This window comes from Corylus avellana, chromosome 5, assembly GCF_965113065.1.
Source record: "Corylus avellana chromosome 5, dhCorAvel1.hap1.2, whole genome shotgun sequence".
NCBI lineage: Eukaryota > Viridiplantae > Streptophyta > Magnoliopsida > Fagales > Betulaceae > Corylus > Corylus avellana.
Window position 1 is genome coordinate 16,068,818 of NC_142494.1, and position 2,500 is coordinate 16,071,317.

The 2,500-nt window shown below is 35.6% G+C and overlaps 1 protein-coding gene across 1 annotated transcript; it reads right to left on the reverse strand.

Annotated features, from left to right (window-relative positions):
• Window positions 1-317: 317 nt before the first annotated feature.
• Window positions 318-1,608, reverse strand: LOC132183414 (late embryogenesis abundant protein At1g64065-like). The gene is made up of 2 exons (XM_059596844.2): window positions 1,300-1,608; window positions 318-668 (listed from the first exon to the last, which is right to left on the reverse strand). The coding sequence occupies exons 1-2, from the start codon at window positions 1,582-1,584 to the stop codon at window positions 318-320; spliced, it is 636 nt and encodes a 211-aa protein (XP_059452827.2). The 5' UTR covers window positions 1,585-1,608.
• Window positions 1,609-2,500: the final 892 nt, after the last annotated feature.

The window sequence follows — 2,500 nt, forward strand, 5'->3', positions numbered from 1 at the left end:
ATTGGAATCTGTTTCATAAGTTGACAAAATTTTACTGTACAGTAATTGGTTTTTTGGGATACCTAAGATACTTCTGAATTTATTTTGATATTCCAATGAACTAATTACAAATCAAGTAAACCAACTGGATTGATTTTATTTTTTATTTTTCTCTTTATTTTTAAATACGATCGAGATCACTATATATACATTCCTGCTATCATAATAAAAACATCCTAAGTACCAAATATAAAAAAAATCAAACACACCCAGGAAGAAAAAGAAAAGAAATAAAACAGCAATTTATTTTTATTTTAATTATTATTATTATTTTTTTTTCACTTGCAATTCAAATCTTGAAGCTCCTCTGTTGAGATATTGATATTCATGGTGCAATTCATTTCAGTTGACTTCTTCTTCTTCATCACAAATATCAATTCCACTTTCCCACTAAGCTTTGCATGGCTGTTGAGAGCCAACACCCTGGCACTCAAGTCACTCCCAAGACTCGGAATGCTTGATAGCACATTTGAATTCACATACACCGTCACACTTACTTTTTTGGTGGAACGAAGCCCAGCCTTGCCCTTAGGAATACTCACCCTTCCCACTATCACACCCTGGTACGTGAACGTCACATTGGTGCTATCGTACTTGTAGGGGCCAAAATTTGTGTTCTTCACGCTCACCTGCAAGGGTGGAATTAGAATTTTAGAGACAGACACACCTAAAAATTCAGAAAATGTCATGAGTTTGAATTAAATATTTCAATTAAATTCATCAATTTCAATTAAATATTTCACGTTTTGAGTCCAGGCTTTTGGAGGAGTGTTAAACTATTGATTAAATAATTAAATTTACTTCTTTCTATCTTATAGGCTTAAATTTTGTAGAACAAGTGGTGAATTAATATGATATCAGAGAAGGGGTACTGAGTTCGAACCCTATCTCATGACCATCATTTACCTCATATTTCAATTAAAAATTTTATGAAACGTGCGAAGAAGTGTTTTCAAATTTTGGGGTGACCCGAAACCCCAAGACTAGGGGTGGTTCCATCTATGCTCTCACTTAGGTTGTGAAGCTTATATGGAAGGAAGGCGATGTTAGGTCGCTAGCAAGCTTAAATTTATAGGATAAGTGGTAATTAAGTATAGAATCAGAGAACGGGAACTCAGTTCGAATCTGGTCTCATAACCAATATTATTTATCTCATATTTCAATTAAACATTTCACGAAACATGCAAAGAAGTGTTTCTAAATTTTAGGGTGAACCGCCGGGAACCCTAAGACTAGGGGTGGTTCCGCTCGTTCCCTCACCTGGGTTGCGAAGCTTATGTCGAAGGAAGGAGATGTTAGGTTGCCGGTGGTCATATTTTTGAAGGTGACAGTGCCCAACCTGACCTTAGGTGTCCTGACGCGCATCACAGTGAGAGCGAAGACCAAGATGACCACGGTCTGAAACACAGCAAAAGCAGCAATATATACGGCCAACTTGACTCGTTTCTTCCGCCGGAGCTCCTTGGTTTGCAACGTGTCCGATTCTTCATCGCTTCTGGTGTGCCTATTTGCGGGTGCCAAGGGCTGGTTTGACTTCTCAGCCATTTTTTCTTTTTTATTTTTTGCTTAGAAAAGTGAAAATTTGTGTTTCCTTCTCTAGGATGAGCCGAAGAAGTGGGATTAATTGCTTGTGGTAGGGGTGCTAGAGACGTGTTTGTTTATATATATATATGGTTTTATATTTTTTGAGGCAATAGCGAGAAAGAGGTTCATGGAAAATGAGAGTCGAGTAGAAACACTTAAAAAGTTATGGTCAGTATCAAACGCGTCTTGGGTTGGAATTTTGGCTTCTAGACGGTCTTCCCATGACCGACTTTGGTGAATGCTTTACACGCCAAAGAAAGACGTCCAGTAGACGATATATGGATGCCTTTTGGCCCAGAAGTCAAAAATTCATATTTAATGGGTCGAATTAAAATAATAATAAAATTTTGATTTTTTGTTTTTGATTTTTTTGTTTTTATATGTTCTACTGCATAGAAAATATATGATAGGCCCATTTTAAAATATAACAAAAAAAAGAAAAGAATTAAGTAGAGAAAGAAATACCAGTTAAAACGCCACTGTGTTCTTTCAAACTTAAGAACAAGAAGAAAATGAACTAAATGACAGCTTGTGTAGAGAGTCAAACGGCATTTAGAAACTGTTAGAATGCTTTGATAGCATGTTGGAATAATAGAAAGATATAGAAGAGCGGAAGAATAATAAGAAGAGCGGAAGCACACGATGGACTACATTGTATTGATATATTCTAATCTAATTTATAGAGAAGCAAGTAACCTAATAGACTAAAGAAAGGTAAACCTAATAGACTAAAGAAAAGTAAACATAGTAAACTAAGGAAAGGTAAACCTAGTAGACTAATAATACATGAGGAAGTAAATAATAAGTAAATAACCCTAATATAATATTCTTAACATCCTCCCTCAAACTCAATGTGTAAACGTGAGTTTGGGTAAAA